At 38.7% G+C, this 18309-nt stretch overlaps 3 protein-coding genes across 7 annotated transcripts in view; 2 read left to right on the top strand and 1 right to left on the bottom strand.

Moving 5' to 3' along the window:
* Positions 1–95: 95 nt before the first annotated feature.
* Positions 96–10566, top strand: LOC124640389 (kelch repeat and BTB domain-containing protein 8-like). Its single transcript, XM_047178147.1, has 4 exons — positions 96–337; positions 532–1541; positions 8707–9053; positions 9273–10566. The coding sequence occupies exons 1-4, from the start codon at positions 191–193 to the stop codon at positions 9500–9502; spliced, it is 1734 nt and encodes a 577-aa protein (XP_047034103.1). The 5' UTR covers positions 96–190; the 3' UTR covers positions 9503–10566.
* On the top strand, positions 2027–8383 carry LOC124640392. The gene is made up of 3 exons (XM_047178150.1): positions 2027–2260; positions 6565–6768; positions 7121–8383. Exons 1-3 carry the CDS (start codon positions 2162–2164, stop codon positions 8111–8113), a joined length of 1296 nt encoding a protein of 431 aa, XP_047034106.1. The 5' UTR covers positions 2027–2161; the 3' UTR covers positions 8114–8383.
* LOC124640387 (unc-112-related protein-like) overlaps positions 9823–18309 on the bottom strand; it is a 38636-nt gene continuing 30149 nt past the window's right edge. For 3 of the 5 annotated variants that reach the window (XM_047178142.1, XM_047178141.1, XM_047178144.1), the window contains 10 exons: positions 17614–17852; positions 16319–16524; positions 15297–15510; positions 14578–14774; positions 13885–13914; positions 13113–13251; positions 12623–12721; positions 12118–12342; positions 11431–11667; positions 9823–11175 (listed from right to left, as the gene is read on the bottom strand). In XM_047178142.1, coding sequence (XP_047034098.1) covers positions 10975–11175; positions 11431–11667; positions 12118–12342; positions 12623–12721; positions 13113–13251; positions 13885–13914; positions 14578–14774; positions 15297–15510; positions 16319–16524; positions 17614–17852 — 1787 coding nt within the window. In that variant the 3' untranslated portion in view covers positions 9823–10974. The remainder of the gene's footprint in view (positions 11176–11430; positions 11668–12117; positions 12343–12622; positions 12722–13112; positions 13252–13884; positions 13915–14577; positions 14775–15296; positions 15511–16318; positions 16525–17613; positions 17853–18309) is intronic. The other 2 variants (XM_047178145.1, XM_047178143.1) reach the window with 1 other exon arrangement.

Genomic DNA, 18309 nt, shown 5'->3' with positions numbered 1-18309 from the left:
TATAATCTGTCTGTAATACACATGTAATCATCGAGCTTAGAATTATATTATTTATTTATATGTCAATGCATGTAATACATAAGTTGTCACTTTTGTCAGTTGTCCCGTCATTGTCAAATATTTAAAAATATTTGTTTTCTTTTCGAGATTTCTCGTATTCAAGTTTTCGCTTTTTAACAAAGTTTTGAAAATGGAAAATAAGCAAGAAGTATCCTTAGTAGTCGATGGTCAAGTTTTCAAAGTAAAAAAAGACATGTTAAGTGAGCATAGTGATTATTTTCGAGCGATGTTTGGCGGGAATTATGTTGAAAATGAACAGCACGAAATCTCCATGGATGTAAGCACGTTTATTTAATTAAATAAATAAGTATATTTACTAAGTTTATATTTGGAAAACAAAAAGTTAATATAAAGTTCACTAAATGCTATGAACTGACTGAAACACAGCTGTTCACTAAGGTTGTAATTTTCGAAATATAAAATTTCTAAATAAACAGACCACTATTCCATTCTTTTCTTTTTAATTTCCAGGTTGTGGATGCCAATTCCATGAACATTATACTAAGATATATGGAATTAGGATTGATAGACATATCAGAGCATTCTTTAGCCACTGTTGGGGACCTCGCAATTGCTGCAAATTTTCTACAAATAACAGAACTGACTAAACAAATAGATTATTGTCTAGAGCTGCAATTATCATTGTCCAATTGGATGGAGATCAAAGAAATTGCACAAAATGCTGCATCGGTGAAACTTGAACAGGCTGCGGTAATTTACGGTCTTTTCTCCTTTAAATCTATGAAGCCAGAATATGTTCCAAATATAAATAAATTATTCTGGTATTTATCACATCCATACTTGGACATAGAGTCTGAACTGCAAGTGTTTAAATTCGGATTGAAATGGATTGAACACCAAGAGATGGGTGCGGATGCATTACTTATAATACTTTGCTGTATAGATATGGATAGAATTACAAAAGAAGAACTAGAAGCAATGAAAGATCTAACAAAAGATTACGTAAATAGTTTAACCGAAAAAATAATTGCTTGTTTGCACAAATTAGCAGCTGATTATGAATTAACTCTGTCAGCAATAAAACAGCATAAACAAATATTATGTGAATTGTATACGCTCAAAGTTTACACTGAAGTACTGAATTTAGTTAAGGAAAGTATTCACCGTAAACTGAGGTTTACAGCGGCAGTGCCAATGTGGTCTAACAAAGACAAGGCACCAGAAAAGTCACCAAATTATTTATTTACGTACTCAAAGGAGCCAGGTTTACAAAAATGGATGGAGGTAGCGGAAACAAACTTATGGGGGTGGAACATAGCCTCGTGGAGTCGTACGAAGATTGTTGTACTTTGTGGGGAATATGGGAGAGGAACGGGTATTTTTATGAAGGATGTGAAAGTATATGATATTCATAAAAATGAGTGGATTCAACATGGAGTACAGTTGCCTGTTCGAAGGCATGCTGGCGTTGTGGTTATTGAGGACTCATTGTATATACTTGGAGGCGTTGGCGCATTTAGGTAAGTTTTTGAACTATTTAGATACCTGAATTAAATATATGTAGCCATAAGGTTTTTCTAGTTGTATGCTATTCTAACCCTCTAGTCTTTGTTATTATCTGGGATTAAAATTTTTGATACCATACTTTATGGAAACCACATAAATTAATTAAATCCTGGTCCCTAAATTGATGGTTACCCACATTATAAAATGTTTAACAGTATTAGATAACAGATTTACTGTGATTAATCTCTTAATGTATGGTCTTTTTTGTGTATTCCTATGTGGGTATGTAAACTAATTTGAGAAGACTCAATGCACAAACACTGGCTATTTCCTTTAAAAAAATAAATCTATATAAACTTTGACAAATCCGTCAACAGGTGTGTCACATATGCCAAAAAATGAATTCCAGAAAATCATAAAATCTGTTTTTGCAGTTAAGTAAATAATGTAAAACCATTACAAAGAAAATAGTTATACAAAATAAATCATAGTTAACACAATCAAAATGCTGATAAATGGAGTTTAGAACTCAATCATGAAATAATAATAAGACAGCTATGTACTTCTAAAATTTATATTGAATCTAATTATTGTATGTAACATAGCTTACAACTGGGTTAATCAAGTCAATAAAATGTCCTGTGATGCGATCCTGTCTTGGAATGTATTACTTTTGAGACGGGCATCTGAGTCTTTTTCGAAAATTATTCACTATTCTGCCTGCAAGCAACAGGTAAGTCAATTAAAAATATAAGTATGTATCACTTTTTGAGTTTCCATTGCTAACTTTATTTTTTTATTTATTTATTTTATTTATTTATTTATAGTTAATTAAAACGGTGCAACACCAATTACAATAATTAACATGGAAACATTAAATCAAAACAAAACAAAAGTAAAAACATATTATAGTCGACAGCATTTCAATGATTATCTAACTAACAAGGAACAGTGGACGCTCTTGCATACTTTCTCTCACAGAACCCCAAACACACACGCTTCACTTTACTCCACTCATCCACAAACACATCAAATTCAGGGTTGGCAGTCAGAAGGGCGTTGAGCGTCTTAAGAGTACGACATATAGGAGATTCAGCTCTGGCGACTGTTTTGCATGTCGGTGGGGCGAAGAGATTGTGCCTGCAGCTCTGACGGCGACCGATGTATTTGTCGGGGGTGAATATGCGGCAGAAAAGGCTGTGGAGCTCTGGGCAGTCGATTTGGCCCCGTAAGGTTTTACAAGCTACCATGAGCTGATCAAAGCCTCGTCTTACCTCCAAGGAGTTAAAGCCTAACATCCCTAGCAGATAGTTAGTTGGGTACATGAAGGGAAAAAAGTTGTGTAACCTTTTGAAAAAGTACCTCAAAAAGGTTTTTTGCACCTTTTCAATCATGAGTGTTTGAGTAGCGGTGTAGGGGTGCCAGACACAGGCACTTGACTCAAGCTTGCTTCGAACCAGAGTGGTATAGAGTAATCGGATGACATTGGGACTGCAAAAGTCGCGAGCATTGCGCAAAACAAAGCCCAGGCGCCTGAAGGATTCCTTCGCGAGGGAAGAAATGTGGTCTTTAAATGTCAAACATCTATCGAAAGTCACGCCCAGATCCTTTACGTTGGTGACTCGAGATAATACTTCACCACCCAATCTGTAATTGTAATGGATCGGTCGCAACCCTCTGCCGTATGTCATGACGTGGCACTTACCAATATTAAAAGGTAGGTTGTTTACCATGCTCCACACATAAACAGCGTCAATATCCCTCTGTAGAAGTTTGCAATCCTCGTCCGTTCTGATTTGAGCAACCAATTTTAGGTCATCGGCGTATAACAGGCATTTGGCAAACTTAACTCTTGTGGTCAAGTCATTAATCATGATTAAGAATAGAAGCGGCCCCAGTATGGATCCCTGACTCACGCCCGAGCGGGTGGTGTAAGGCTTAGACTCAAAGCAACCGTGTCTGACAAACTGCTTGCGATCGCGCAGGTAGCCGGAGAAGAACTTGACGAATTCGACCGAGAAGCCTATGGCTTCCAGCTTTGTCAAAAGCACATCGTTGTCAACTCTGTCGAAAGCTTTTCGGAAATCAAAGTATAGAACATCGACTTGCCTCCTGTTGTCCAGGCTACTCGATATGTAGTCTACATGAACCAGTAAATTTGAATTGACGGAGCGACCCGGTCTAAAACCATGTTGGGCATCAGACAGAAGTATATTTACGTGTTTGTAAATATAAGAGTGGAGAATATGCTCGAAGACCTTGGCGATGGTTGGGAGGATAGCAATTGGTCTGTGCTCCTCTACTGATGTTTTGTCAGAGGTTTTAGGGATGGGAGTGACTCGCGAAGTTTTCCATTGCTCAGGGTATACGCCGGACTGGAGGGCTAAGTTAAAAATATGACATAGAGGAGCTGCCAGGGTATCGTTACATCCCTTAAGGACATAGGGTGGAATGTTGTCTGGGCCAATCGAGCTACAGGGTTTAAGCTTGGCAATACCCTTTACTACGTCAGGTGGGGTTATGCAGGGGAGGGGAATATTATTACTCACACCACTGAGATTGGAGAACTTTGGGTCTAATTTAGGTGCATCAGGCTGAAACACGCTGGCGAAATACTCAGCAAATGCCTCGGCCGCTTTAACGCCCGAACAAGTCTCACCCTTGTGGATGACGTTTGGCTCGAAACCACCCTTAGTTCTCAGGCTAGAAAAGTGCTGCCAAAAATGTCGTGGATTTTTGCGTATACTATTTTCAACGCTGATGCAGTGCAACCTATAGGCGTCCTGAGTCCTCTCTTTTAAGTTCGACCGTAGTTTACTGAACTCTGCATATGTAACTTCACATCGCGAGAGCTTCCAACTATTATGGAGTTTAGTTTTTCGCTGAGTGTCGTTCACAATATCCCGCGTAAACCATACCGGATACCTTCTATTATTATCAGCGTTCATTCTCTTCTTCTTTGCAATTGAAGAATCAAAGACATTATAAATCACTGAATAAAACTTATCTGCTGCAGAGGGGGCATCATCGCAATTAAGGATTTGTTGCCAGGGAGCAGAAGAAATTTGTTCACTTAAAACTGCGTAGTCCCCTTTGGCAAAATTCCAATCCTTACTTCGATCAATGTTGCTGGGATCCAATTTTTCACTTTCCTTATGCGTTTTGAAAGTAAACGCAATATCTAATGGAGGGTGATACAAATCGATTGGAACCAGCTCCGTACCTTCCACGTGCTCACAGTTCACTTCACTGCCCTCCCGAGCCAACACCACATCTAACTTACTCCCACGCATATTCCACACTTCATTCATCTCATTCATACTACAGAAGCTTAAGAAGTAACAGTAATAATTGTTGACATTTACAGAGGCACTTTTCAAGTTAAGGTCACCTAGTATCATTACAGTTCCATTCAAATTAGAGATAATGTTCTCAACTTTGCAAAACCAAGCCATGTAATCCTCATCAGTTGCAGAGGGTTTTATATAGACAACGCATACATATATTTTCTTGCCGTAAATTATAATCGTTGCCCATAAGTCTTCACCACATTCAGTTTCAAGATCACGCTGTCTCTTCATGGTAATGCCAGGGCGCGCAGCAAGCAACACTCCGCCGCCCGGAGTCACTCTATCTCTGCGTAGAATACGCCAATCTCCTATTGATGTTTCGGAGTCCTCTACAGAACTATCAAGATTTGTCTCAGTTACGGCTATCAGATCGTGCTCGGAAAGCAACAAGCTAGATCGCCACGCTGGTAACTTGGTTTTTAGCCCACGCACATTTTGGTACAGTATCCGCAGATAGTTGTTGCGATCCGTAGAGCTGGGTAAAGCAATAATGGTATGGTGGTTATTGGGGGTCGTTGCTTTGGCCACGAAAGTTGCGGCGCCATGGTTTGACGCATATATCCTCAGCCCAGCTTTGAGGTGCCATAACTAGTTCAGCCAGCTTTGAGGGCACACCCAACTTGAAGGAAGCATATTTGCCTCGGGGTTTGAGCACATCCACCGTACAAACATCAGTTCCACAAATAGTAATTAGGTGATCTCGTACCTGGCCTTCCGATGTACCCTGCTTGACGTAGAAGAGGTGCAGGTATCTCCATCTTTCTGAAGCCTCTAAATTTGTGGTACCAGGAGCCGCTGTCCCACGCAGAACATTACTGAGTGAACGGTCGGAGCGCCTGTGTCGAACTTCAGTCCAACCGTCCTTCGATTTCCCGTCCTTGTCTGTATCGCTCAATGTAACATCCGCTGCAGCAGTAGGCAGTGGCAAGGATACACTGTTTATGGGAGCTTGACATGTATCTGACGCAACCGGTTTACTATCAGAGTTTATATTTCGCGGATTCGCCTCGCTCCTTTTTAGCTCAATCGCTGTGGGATCCCCTACCTTTCCAGCATCGAGGTTTGGTAGTGGAGCATTGGTTAGCTGGGACGTAGACGGAACCATACTTAAGAGTTGCATTCCATCATGACTCTTTTCCTGATCCTTGCCTTTCGTTCTCATTTGGTGACTAGCTGACTTTACTTCAAGGCCAATGGTAGCTTTATGAATGGCCACACATTGAATTTTAATTTCGGACACTTCCTTAACCAGTGCGGATATCATTGCGTCATGTTCAGCTTTCCACAAAGACAGCTTCTGCTCATATTCAGTCCGCCATGTAGTCAGCAGCTGCATGAACTCACTCTTCCATTCCCAACATGCGCAAGACGAGTCCACAGCCGATTTGCTGGGTGCGTCGTAGGTATGTGGCCGCTGGCCCCTCCTGCCGACATTCACATTTGATTCCCCGTATCTGGAACCCGAAGCAATGTCAGGAACAGCTTGAGATATTCCTGGTCTGGGGGTCTTCAGAGATTTAGGAGGGGTGCGATTCATGTTGGCCAGTTATGAGGACGTAGCCGATGTATTTGACGAGTGTAAACGACTGTTTTATATTGAATGCTTAAAGTTTTAACAGTACTTGTGAATTGAATTAATCAAATATATAATTCTTCCTCTCTTAATGAATTATTCTTAAATTTGCAGGTCTCAAGCAAAAAATATTTATGTTCAAATTGCTATTCAAATCTACCAGTAAAATCTGTAGAAACTGCGCAAAGCTACAAACCCGCGCGCTTGGGACCAAGGCATATATGTGTTACTTGCGACATAACGAAAGCTCTTGTCCCTGTGGATACTTCAAGGAAAGATCCATCCGATATCAACTTACACAGGAACTTGCTTTATAAGGTATAAGGAGCATTTATATAAAATCGTTCAACTAGGTATGTCTAACTTCGAGAAAAAGGTCCATCCAACTCGGCTGGGCAGGTTTGGGAAGCTACGTGATATCTTCTCATTCCCAATATCGCGGTACCTAAAGACGAAGTTTTGTGACCAATGTGTGTTGCCACTTGCCACTGGTGACATACGGCACAGGGTCGTGGTGGCTAACTATGGGCCTCAATAGGAAGCTCAAACTGCCGCAACCCGTACTCCTTGCTAAGACTGGTTGTCAAACCTTCTGTTGACTGCCAAAGATGTTCAAATCATACCCTTCAAATACCGACTTATCCTTTTTTAATTCGTACATCTATTTCAGATAGTAAACATGAAGAAAATGTTCAGCTTATATTGGTCAGCTGCAATAAGGAAAGTCACCATGTGTACCAAAGTTCCCCCTGAACCTACTCAGATAGGTGTCAACAAATTAGATGGGATTGATATGACACCCGTCCGACCCAAAAGGAAAGAAAATCCATCACCACTAGAGATACCCGAACCCAGTGTGCCAGGGGAGAATTTACCAGGGTTTCCCATCCCTGGGTTCCCAGATGTGGCCATTCCCATAGTGCCAGAGCTCCCAGTGCCAGATATGCCAGAGATCCCGGCACCAACGCCCCAGGTACCTGGTAAACCGAAGCCGAAACTGAAGCCTTTACCAGGACACCCGGTACCCACATTACAAGATACCCTCAGAGAAAGGTGGCCCCTGCCATTTATACGTGACTTGATAAGACAAAGATTCCCTATACCTGCTTTCCAAGATTCTCCTGTAACATTAATATCTCCATTCATACAGAGTCCATTAGAACGAAATAAAATAGTACAGAATATTATGAGATCCAACATCCGGTATTTATCTACTCCCAATCAGAACAGCAATGGGAAAATTGAAATTTCTAAAGGATTAATTATACCGCCAATGGTTCAAGATTTGTTGAAAAGAGATAAGCTTTATGTACCAAAAGACGAAATAATTTGCACACTTTCAAAATTATCTCCTGCCGAAATCCAAGCAACTTATCATTTGATAAAAAAACACAAACTGAAAATAAACGACACTCAAGAAATACCGAATGATTTTATATTTGGGATGACATATGAACAATTTCAACAATTATTAACTTTCGTAGCAATATCGAAAAAACAAGAAAATCCGTCACAACTATTAGGCAATAAGTTATACATACCAAGTCAGCTGTTTATTAACAACGCTAAGTTTTTGGTTCCAGTAAAAAAACAAGAATATTTTAAAGGTATCTTTACAGGCCAAATTCAGGTAAAAGATCGAAAATATTTCAAACGTTTTTAATAACAGTTGATTTGGTTTGGTAGACGTCATTGGATATCGGAACAAACCGTGATTATACAACTACAAGGGCCAATTTCACCGACAGTCGTTTATTGAAATCGGTAGTTTTAACGACAACCTTGAAATTATGAAGTTGAAAATTTCGTGAAAACTAAAATTCTCCTAAAACGTGTTTATCTTGTTGGTAAAAATGGTCCTTAATATGTAATGTTAACAATACAAGTTTCCAAAGTTTTAAATTGTAAGTTGCAATAAAAGTTTTGAATTTAATAAGAGTTCTTTATTTGTGTACGTATTCACCACTGCTCTTTAAGTAGGATAAAAAAAACATGTCTGGTCTGGTCATAACAAAAAAAACCCTATACTTTGATATCCCAGAGATATGATGATTCATATGGAATTTCATATCCATCATTTTAACAGATAGGTATCCAATAGGACTCCATTCAGAATCTCGCTTGAAGCGCGAACCCCTCTTTTTGCCAGACGAAATAAGTGTGATGTCACAAGTACATTTGGGTTATATAATACCCAATAGAGATAAATTATCATAACTCTGTAAGCATATTCTATGTAAATTTTACATATTTCAGGATAATTTCAGACTCCGCCATCATATACGATCTAAAACAGAGGACTTACAGAAAAATAGCCAAGTTACCTGATCCAGTGCAGTCTCCCGCGGCCTGCGTCCACGAGAACACAGTTTATGTGATAGGCCACAAACATATATACAGATACGAAGATAACGGAGACCACGACCGATGGCTTCGAGTTATTGAAACAGATATGACGCCGAAGTTTCTAGTGTCTTTCAAAGGATATATTTATGTATCACAGTGCTATTTTCCGAATCTGTATAGATTTCGACCGAATGTGGATAAGGTTTTAGAACAAGTTGCGTGTTTCAGTCATTCTCCTATGGCTATTTGTAATTTAGGTAAGTGATATTCGATGAGTAAGTTGTAAATGGAGAAAAAATATATTTGGTTCTTGCATAGAAGTTCAGTAATTTGTAGCATTACAAGTAGTTCCACACTTGGATAAAAGTAGCCTATTGGGTCATCTACCATAGAAAAACAAACTCATTCATTTTTACAACATTGTCTGCCTCAGTTTGGTTTCGATACTGTATATATATTTCTTCGTTCCATTACAGGGAACTGTCTACTAGCAGTAACCAGCTCAGGTGACAGCTCAACAGACATAATGACAGTTGAAGAGTACCCCAGTCCTACCAGTGACCGGAGCACCAAAGTCCTCTGGAGTATGACAGGCTCGGAGTATGGAGTGAACCCAGCTGGGGCGTGCTCCGTCGTGATGACGATACCGCCTGTCAACCCTGACGTATCAGCTTATCATGAACGATATTTAACTATGTATGGATAGTGGGAAGACTTTCAATAATGATGCGTGAATTTTTCACATCGGAATTGCAGCGACGAGGCGAGTACTTTTCAGTATAAAATAATGTCGTGCTCGCTGCCGGCCGCTGCCATTTCGGTGTGACTCGGGCCATATTTCAACTTCTACCTAGCGTTTGCCCAACTATTGGGGTTGGTTTGCAGTCTAACTGGATGCAGCTGAGTACCAGTGCTCCGCTACCCAGTTAGGTACTTTTTGGGAAGACTGATTGTCAACCTTTCTGGCTTAAAAAAGTGTTGCATATTTAAAGCAAGGAATTGTAAGTTAAATAAAACAAAGAAAAATGTTATTCATTTACATTTATTACGTCATTCATTTACAAACATACTCAAAAATTATTAATTAAAGTACATACAATTTGTACAGAACTCCACAATAAAATAAGGCAGATAATGTTAATACTCGATAATATTAATCTAATTTTATGATACTTAATTAAATAAAAATGACAGCATTATATGCGATCTCAATGAGACTAGTAGTCAACAATAATAAAATAATCTTTGCAATTAATTAGGTATACAACATGAAGCCAAAACATTAATCTAGAATTAATTTGTCACTGGTATAAAATAACTTATTTTATGTGCCTAAAATACCGATGTTATTTACAATGAATAAAGAACAAAATACGATAAAATCTTCTATACTTGTTTTTCTAGTCCTAAAATGTAAACAATTTTCTTATTTTAATTTCAAACACCAAAGTATTTCATTGTTTAAATTGATGTTTGTATTGAAGATTTTTCATATTTTTTACACTTTAAGACATGAAAACATAGTACAGATAGTATGTTAAGGCCACCCAATGTTATGTATGGGCACATACACTAGTTGAATGATACAGCACCAAATGGATCATAGTCACACATCAAAAGTGTTATTATGTCAAATAATGGCACTCCCACACAATCTAACGCTACAATTTATTAAACATTAAAGTTTAAACTTATCATATTTAAAAGCTCATATCCATCGCATGTTTCTTACAGCTAACATTAAAAACAATAAAGTGATGTATTAATGTACGGAAGCATTTCATTTATTAATATTCTGCATCAAAAATGTATTTGGCATTTACAAGATCGCTACATACGAAGTTATTGGAAGCACTACATATAGATCTAAAGTAAATGTTTTGAATATTACGAATGCATCCTCTTGGTACAAAAATATCAACTATCATACACTATCGGAGTTTAGCACGTCAAAAGGCACATATTCAAGGCCATTCATTCATAACTTTTAAATAATTATTACACAGTGTTGTACGGATAGTAAAAATATATAATTATTATTTGCCACTATTGAACTTGCACTATATATTTGTTACGAACGTTTATGGCCTAGTATTCAGTATTCTGGAGTACCCGTTTAGGGTTGTCAGTTTTCGTTATTTATGGCCTACTTCACTAAAACCTTTTTGGGCGACTTGTTTACGTCCACCCGCCTGTAAGCTTATGGAAGAGTTCTTCGTTGAGGGTCTGATTGGCATCCTTGGACCTCATGGACAGGAATATGTAACCTCCAATGAACTCGTGGACGACTTTGCAGTCGGCGGATTGTACTGAGAATATAATGTTGCCCTCTTCGAACTGCACCATCATGTGTTTTATCTCCCAGTTTACATTCCAGGCCTGGAAAAAAAGAAAATACGGTTAGCAAATTTTAACTAGCAGATTTTTCAATTTCTGATATTGTAGACAAGTGAGGAAATTATTTATTTATTTACTGCAAACAAACTTCACAATATTGAATATTCAACAACTATTCTGCTCTAAAAAAATAATAAGCGTCCGGCCGGTAGGCGGTCAAAAACTGCTGATTTTAAGCCAATCTAATAAAACGATTAGGAATTACAAATGAAATTATTTTAAAGTAAGCTCACTCACCTTCATATTACTAAACCGCCACGTCTTAATATGGTCTCCAGTGTTCGGATCCAGTCGCATGATCCTGTTATTGGCAATGCTGATGATCTCATCTCGCTTGTGTCCCATGAAACGTACCACGAACATCGTCTGTCCGTAGTCGCGTAAGTTCTGCCAGGTTTTAATGTACTGCAGCTTGGCTTCCAGTAAAGGTAGGTCCTTCACGTTCGCGTGACTTTCTAGCACGCGTTGGGTGAACTGGATAAAAGAAAGAAAAAAGCAATGAAACAATTAGTAGCCAATCATGATTTTTTTCTTTTGGCAACTCTGAAATATCACATGTATTGGTAAACTAAACTAAAGAATATTCCGGTATTTGGTGATAAAATTTAAAATATTCGAAAATGGCTACTTCTCAAACTGGTCTTAAATGATTCTTATGCACTGAAAAGTTAAATACACAACATTTCTTAAAAAGATTCAATCATATCATAAGAAATCATTCATATCCAATTCCTCATTTTTTTAAACACAAAAAACCTCTTCCTCTTTTCTCGCCCCAATTCTCATGTTGACTCAAAAAAATAGGGTTGATTAAAAACCTTTCATGCCGCTCTACTAACGCTCAACCCTTCTCCGTGTGAGAAAAGACCTATGCCCAGCAGTGGGACGATAGAAAGGTTGTAACTAACTCATGTCTCAGCTTACCTTGCTCTTAAGCTTCTTGAGGAACCTTGGCGCAAGATAGTTCTCGGGCTGCAGATGGTCGAGATGAGGCAGCGAGTGCTGGTTGAGCGCAGCAGCTGGCTGCGGCCGCTGCAGTGCCAGCAATGAGCGTACGGCCGCAGCTTCGCTCGCAAATGCGGCGTCTGCGAGGGAACGCCCGCGGGAACCGAGACGGCAAGCCGCTACCCATTCGGCGTATTGTTCCTCCTGGTGCACAGTGAAAGAATGAGTGTGATGTAGGGAATCAGTGAGAATTTTTATTTGGCTTTTTTTAGGCCGTTCTTTGTGTAGATAATAACTATTTTATATAATTTTTCTCCAAAAACTATTGTAAACTAATTAATTTAACTAATTAAAAATAAGTGTAGATATATAGAATATCTATTAAAAGTTATTATATGCAAGTATGAAATCTTCAATTAAGAATGGTGATAAAAATAAATTACAACTATCATTAATTAACCTTAAAAAAAAATGTGGTGCTTACATTCTCACACTTGAGCCACATCTCGTGCATGGCATCTTCGGCGGGCACCTCCAACTTGATGCTGTAGCGACCCGACGCGGGATGGGCGTCCGGAGTCACCTAATTGTGAAAAAAATTACAAGTTATACATAATACTGTCGTAGAAAGGACGAATATGGTAAAAATAATATTGAGGCATAATTAAGTTCCCTTTTTTGTTCTTGCTAACTGAATGGCGACTCGCATATAACTTTAGACTACAGTTATGGCCATGCACGCAGTTGCTTGATTCGAGAAAACATCAAGTTTGGCGAGAAATGTAGATACTTGAAATATCTTTCACTAAAATGCATTTTTTTAGATAAAATGTCCCGCATTGAGCAAGCGTGGTGATTAACGCTCAATCCTTCTTCGTGTGAGAGGAGGCCACAGCCCAGCAGTGGCACGATTAAAAGGCTGTAATTTTTTTTACTGCAGTAATAAATAATAAAAAATCTTTCTAAATCCTTACCTCAGCCCCTCTAAGTTCCACAGCATACGAAGGCGATTCTCCCTTCCCGGCCGCCTCACGCGACGCATGAATACGCAGCACGCCGTCACGACACGACACCCAGCCGCGCTTGTAAGCTTTCAGGGTGAAACGTTTTGGCCTGAAAGTAACGAAAAATAATTAATTTATATTACTTTTGAAATTATGTAGATAATACGTTTTGTGCCCGTACTAGTGCTGTTTTACGAAGATTTGAAAGGGCTGAATCGAAAATTGAACTACAGGTGCAGTTTATATCGATAGTTTGTATTCTCGTAGAAAGAAGTCTACATCGCTCAACGAGCTATGAAAGTTAGGTAACGTGGGAGCTATGTATATTTTTTTTTGACTCCGAATATAATATGCATTGAATCGAAGCGATCCGTTGGTGTAAACGAGTTTATTAACATCGGTATTAAAGCGTGACAACTTACGAACATTTAACGTGACATCGAAACAAAACAACAGTTTTCACATTGATATTACACAACAGTAACAATTAAGTCTAATTACTTGCTTTTCTTACAAAGAAATTGGTGGTTTAGGTACAATTCAACTGAGAGGTACGGGAGTAATTTAGTAGGAGTTCCTTTTAAATACATAGTTAGGTTTATCAACAATTACAAATACATTATCAATGTTATACAACAATACATAGACATAATATACAATATTAATAGCCAGGTTTGTGTAGTACTCAATACATATAATTTGCGATTAGATAAGAAAACCAGGGTAAATATAAGTATCTTACGCCAAAGCACAGTATTCGTTGTTACACTTGCTGGTCGCCCGCAGAAGATGGAAGAAACACAATATTATGTAAATATTTAGAAATAACATGATATATTGTAGTTAAGATAGGTATAATAATATTAAATACATAGAAATATATAAAGGTCTGTATAACTGATAAAAATATAACACGAATTAAGATGAACCTGAATTAATGGTGTGAATGAAGTAACACAAATTCACAGTCATTATCAATCAAATTTATGTTATAGCGCTTAAGATTAGTCTCTCAAAAATCCTGAGTAAATTTTAATCATGTCGCCCTATAATTCTAGTTTCTCCCTTATAGTGTATTGAAACTTGATAATCTCCCCCTACTCTGAAGATCTAATCCCTACTAATATTATAAATGCGAAAGTAACTCTGTCTGTCTGTTCCGCTTTCACGTCTAAACCACTGATTAGTTCAGTAACACACTGATTTTAATAAAATTTGGTACAGAGATAGAGTTGACATAGGATAGTTTTTATCCCGGACTTTTGAAGAATTCTCTTGGAAACGCGATATAACAGAACACTACGCGGGCGAAGCCGCGGGCGGAAGCTAGTTTTCTATAAGCGGTGCGAGACCCCCTTCTAATTGCGACCTCATTGTCAACCGCTGTCCCTGTAAATATGAAAAAATAACTAAAAAAAACTTCATTAAAACTCACCTAAGATATTTAAGATATGAGGCCAGTTCGGGCACATGCGTGATATCGTTATGCGGTGCGGGGCCGCCTTCCAGCTGAGTTTGAAGAGCTGATAATGCTGCATCTATCTCATCTTCAGGGGCGCTGGCTTGGGTTGGACTATTACCATCCGCCGCATCAACGCTGCCACCCGCTAGGGTTTGCAGTTCTATTTGGAGCTGTGGAAAATAATTTAGGTTCATCATACGGAGGAAGGAAAGATGAGCGAAGATGCTAAAAAGGTAGGTAGGTCGGGCGCCTTCTTGTAGGTCAAGTAACGTATTAGGCGTGACCAAAACAATCAGTTCCTATTGAACTACTTCACAGCAATAAACTCAAAGTAGTTTTGTCTAGCAGTTTCAACTCCAACAGCAGGCAAGTGTTTTTGTTGAATGTTTGGTAAAGTTTTTTGGTTATAAGGTAGACACTTTTTTGTGGTAATTTTATTTGCCTTTCAGGTAAATAATAGTTACCTACTTAACAACCTGCCTAGTTACTTGAAGGTCATTTTCAAATTACTGTGTAAAAACTAGACAGTATCAGGTTGACAGGCTAAATGGGTTGAGCAGGTAAAATAGTCACGTCATGTGTCACACTGGTACTCAACTGCACCCGGTTAGACTGCCGACAAGCCGAAACCAACATAGTTGGAAAAATGCTAGGCATCTATCTATGATGATGGTACAGTAAGTTTAACCTACTTGTAACGCAGCAAACAGCAGCATTTCTTCCTCAGTACACTGAACCTCTTGGATGAGTATCTGCCAGCGAGCTTGCTGGTACAACTGGTTGAGTCTCGCCGCGTCCTGCGCCCGCGCCGTCAGGTCGAAGAACGAATAGAACTTGAAGCGAAGCTGTAAGGTGTTCCATTCGCGGACGTATTGCTCCATGATGGAGAGGGATGAGTCCAGCCAGCTGGGGATAAAAGGGTGATTAGCGATTTTTTTTAACCGACTTCAAAAAGAGGAGGTTCTCAGTTTGACCTGTTTGTAGTTGAGTTACTTACATGATCTAAGTATTTGACTTATCGATAAGTAGGTAATCAGTTTTGGAAAATCTTGTTTTAATTCTTGTGAAGTTTAATAGGATAAATTCATAAATGACTTCAAATGAAATGTATGTATGACTATTTGGTTTAAACATCAAATCTCAGTACCTACTGAACCCATTTGAGTACTCAGTACACAGAGATTACTCCTCTGTCATCATCGTCATTCAAACAAACGAAGGTATTTAGTTAAACACTGGAATGTTATTCATTCACAACGGGAAAAAAACCTCTGAGGGCTGGATAAACCAACAGTCATCAGTGATTTCAATCATCGCATAGAGTGACAAATCATTCCGCCTAGCACTCATTGACCGCCCTGAATACCATCCTCATATTGGGCAACAGTTATGAAATGTTGGGGTTTTCCATTCTTAATATTCTCCATTAGTTGTTCCATAGAATAGTTACACAATACACTTGTAAAATTATACTTTTGTATCAGTACTGTTCGTCAAAAATATGGCCTACTAGCTTAGGAGGCGATTTGATTTGGACGTCATAAACCAACGAGGTCGATATACCTTTCGCTCCAAATTCCAAATATTTGATCCTTATCGATATTGAACGTTACAGAATTTTTTGTCAAAACTGATAGACTATACCGACAGGTACTACTCTACTTGCTCTACTCGCTTTGGCACAATACCATAGACATAAAGCCAAAATACATACCCAACATTCATTCTAGCTCTTTCCATAAGAGACTTGGGTGACAGAAGTGACTCCCGGGACTGTGTGTCGGGTTCCAGAGGGGAGTCGGCTATGGAGTCCAGGGCATCCATGGAGGCGGCCCGAGGCGGGGTCCCGCAGTACCCCCCGTCGCTGGAGCCGTCACTTTGTGTGCTATATACACCTCCGTATCGACGGAGCGTGCCGTTCTGAAAAGGGGAAATAAACATTTATTGATACTGAAATATTTGGAAAAAATAGATGTTTTAATTTCACGGCTTCTCAGAGTTGTAGCGGAAACTCTAAATTGTCTAACTTCCAAAAATATGGCTGCCTATAGATTAGCATAAAGGGAATTAAAAGTTAGACTCTGATGTTACCTAAAGGTAAAGATCTCAGTTTTTCTAAGCATAACTCCCGGACTTTTAGAAAGGCGTATCCGTAGGTACCCATCAGAACCAGCTTTGTTCAACGGCTACGTTATTGTTAGTTTATTTAACAATAGGTTAAGGGAATACTAGGTAAATGACTAACATTAAACCATAAAAATTACGAGGTACATAAGTATTAGTTACATTAAAATCAATAGTTTTCCTGTGACGTGAATGGCCTGGGCACAATGAATCAGGCTCAATATTTAAGCAAAACCTTATTTGTTTTAATTCATATTTGGCATAATTTACTCGTAAGGCTGCTGCAGTTGAGTGCTAGTGTAGCGAGGTAATTAGTAATTCAGCTGTTACAGCACAAAAATTCATGACCATGGAAGAAATGCGCAAAATTAAATCATTGAAATCCATAACGTACTCTTTAGTTAAAAACACTAAAAACATTTTAACAGCTGCATAAGTTTTTACGACGACTTTTTGTTAATGTCCAACTCAGAAGTTACGGGCAAAAGCGATCAAAACCGGCATAATTTATGTGTAAACATGCATGTAACATAAACATCATATGATGTAAAACAGATGCATTTTCCTGCACTATTCTTGTTTGTATGACTAACTAAAATAACTGCTGAATAATGTAAAGCGAATGAATGAGCTCATAAATCCGAGATTCTTAACACATGAACAATTATTGTTGCGTTTTCAAAGAAACCGAAAACTGTCTGCTTGCAGGAATTGGATGGAACAGATCAAAAATGTTCGTTTACGTAAGCAGTGGAATGCGAAAATGCTAAAATAAGCTCATGGTTTCCACAAGGAACTATGCTAGGGCCACCATACTTTCTACAAGATTAGTATTACATTATTTTTGTTTCCAAGTGATGTCTAGCTTTGTTTTAAACAACTTACTTGTTGTCCAGATACAGGGGTAGCGGAGAGTGATCTTGGTGGAGGCGGAGTCGCAGGGCATGGCCCATTGGTCCTGTCCAAACTATTTGAGGAGCCTCTGGTCGCTGCAATAAACGTGTTCGTGTCTGGCGGCTGTGAAGACTTTATCCTTTTAGCCTCTTTCAAGTTCTGGTAGTTCTGTTTCAGGTGGGATGGCTCAAGGGGATAGCAGAGAGATAGTTCTTCTGGGTGACGTATACCTGCAAGAAATGACAATTGTTATAAGTGATTTAGTGACTTCAGATGTTAGAAGGGTCAAGAATAAATAGAGATAAGTATCAGTAGCCATCATTAGTGACTGTGATATCATTGATACAAGGTTCCTTGTGGCAATTAAACCCACTCAATAAATGTATGCCGCCATGTATAGGGCCGAAACTAATTGAATCTATGTTAGCTAACATAACAAATTCGGTAGCTTATTTTTCTACACTAACTCTCCAGGGGGCAAATGCTCCCATAAATATGATCAACAATATCAAATAGTTGTAATATAATGTTATAACAAGCTCCATCGTTTGGGCACTTCAGAATAAACATTCAAGTTTTACGAGATGATCGACTTTACGAGCATTAACATTTGGACGAGATAAAATACATCGATATCGGGGTTAGATCTTGTAATGCCGAATAAGGCATAAAAGTCCGATCGTAAAT

Source organism: Helicoverpa zea, chromosome 20 (genome assembly GCF_022581195.2).
Source record: "Helicoverpa zea isolate HzStark_Cry1AcR chromosome 20, ilHelZeax1.1, whole genome shotgun sequence".
Taxonomy (NCBI): Eukaryota; Metazoa; Arthropoda; class Insecta; order Lepidoptera; family Noctuidae; genus Helicoverpa; species Helicoverpa zea.
This window is presented reverse-complemented; position numbering and strand designations above follow the sequence as displayed.

Coding starts and splice junctions, on each gene's coding strand:
- LOC124640392 (XM_047178150.1), top strand. CDS start 2,162: ATGTCCTGTGATGCGATCCTGTCTTGGAATGTATTACTTTTGAGACGG. Junction 2,261..6,564: donor ATTCTGCCTGCAAGCAACAG/GTAAGTCAATTA, acceptor TTAAATTTGCAG/GTCTCAAGCAAAAAATATTT. Junction 6,769..7,120: donor ACAGGAACTTGCTTTATAAG/GTATAAGGAGCA, acceptor CATCTATTTCAG/ATAGTAAACATGAAGAAAAT.
- LOC124640389 (XM_047178147.1), top strand. CDS start 191: ATGGAAAATAAGCAAGAAGTATCCTTAGTAGTCGATGGTCAAGTTTTC. Junction 338..531: donor AGCACGAAATCTCCATGGAT/GTAAGCACGTTT, acceptor TTTAATTTCCAG/GTTGTGGATGCCAATTCCAT. Junction 9,054..9,272: donor TATGGCTATTTGTAATTTAG/GTAAGTGATATT, acceptor GTTCCATTACAG/GGAACTGTCTACTAGCAGTA.